This window comes from Dinoponera quadriceps, unplaced genomic scaffold (genome assembly GCF_001313825.1).
Source record: "Dinoponera quadriceps isolate SergipeBrazil2010 unplaced genomic scaffold, ASM131382v1 scaffold3857, whole genome shotgun sequence".
Lineage (NCBI taxonomy): Eukaryota > Metazoa > Arthropoda > Insecta > Hymenoptera > Formicidae > Dinoponera > Dinoponera quadriceps.
In genome coordinates this window covers 1-780 of record NW_014557827.1, presented here as the reverse complement: position 1 = coordinate 780, position 780 = coordinate 1, and the positions used below count along the sequence as shown (strand labels likewise).

Below are 780 nucleotides of genomic sequence, written 5' to 3'. Positions count from 1 at the left end.
CCTTTGGCCTTTTTCGTATCCTTTTTCCCGTCTACTCTCAGCGCGTACATCTTCGCTCTAAGTCCGACGAATTCTGTCATTATAGCTCCGTTATTTTCATCTTTCATCAGACCTGGAACCTTCTTATTTACAAGCGGTATATCGTACGCGTTGTCAGCCAGATAATAACTCGTATCGAATTTATGAATATCGCGTTTCATGTGCTTATAAATGTCTTCGCATTCTATGTGATAAATTAGACTGTCGGTGTCGGTGTACATAATTTTACATTTTTCGCGATATGAAGGAGACATGTACTCGTGGTGAAATTCATACAAGCAAACCTTTGATATGTCGAGGATGCACATACCCACATAGATCGGCTTGTTGAATTTCACTTCGAGTTTCCGTAATTCGACGGCAATTAAGTTTTCGGTGAAAATGCTTCGGCTATGAAAATTTGTTTTCGCGATCATTGCCTCGGCACCGTGCCGTCCATCCCATTTTGTCAACAGTTTCACATCTACATGATTGCGTACATTTTCCATCGTTTTTCCAAATACAGCATTGTTCATCAATTTATACAAATTTTTCTCGAAATTATTCGTCGCTTGTGTTCTAAACTGTGTATTTAGTTCGATGTAATCGCGGAGCCACGGAGATTGAACGAATTGGAGTATACGGTGTATCTTTGTAATGCGAAGATCGTGACGCGTGCACTGCTGCAGGTTACAATAATGAATAACATAACACTGCTTATCGTATATGGTTGCCAATAACTTATCCTGTCTTTTACCGGGT

General features: G+C 40.0%; 1 protein-coding gene across 1 annotated transcript; it reads right to left on the bottom strand.

Moving 5' to 3' along the window:
* Positions 1–35: 35 nt before the first annotated feature.
* Positions 36–685, bottom strand: LOC106749484 (the record flags this gene model as incomplete). Its single annotated transcript, XM_014628984.1, has 1 exon — positions 36–685. A coding segment is annotated over exon 1 (519 nt), but the record flags the coding sequence as incomplete, so codon positions are not given.
* Positions 686–780: the final 95 nt, after the last annotated feature.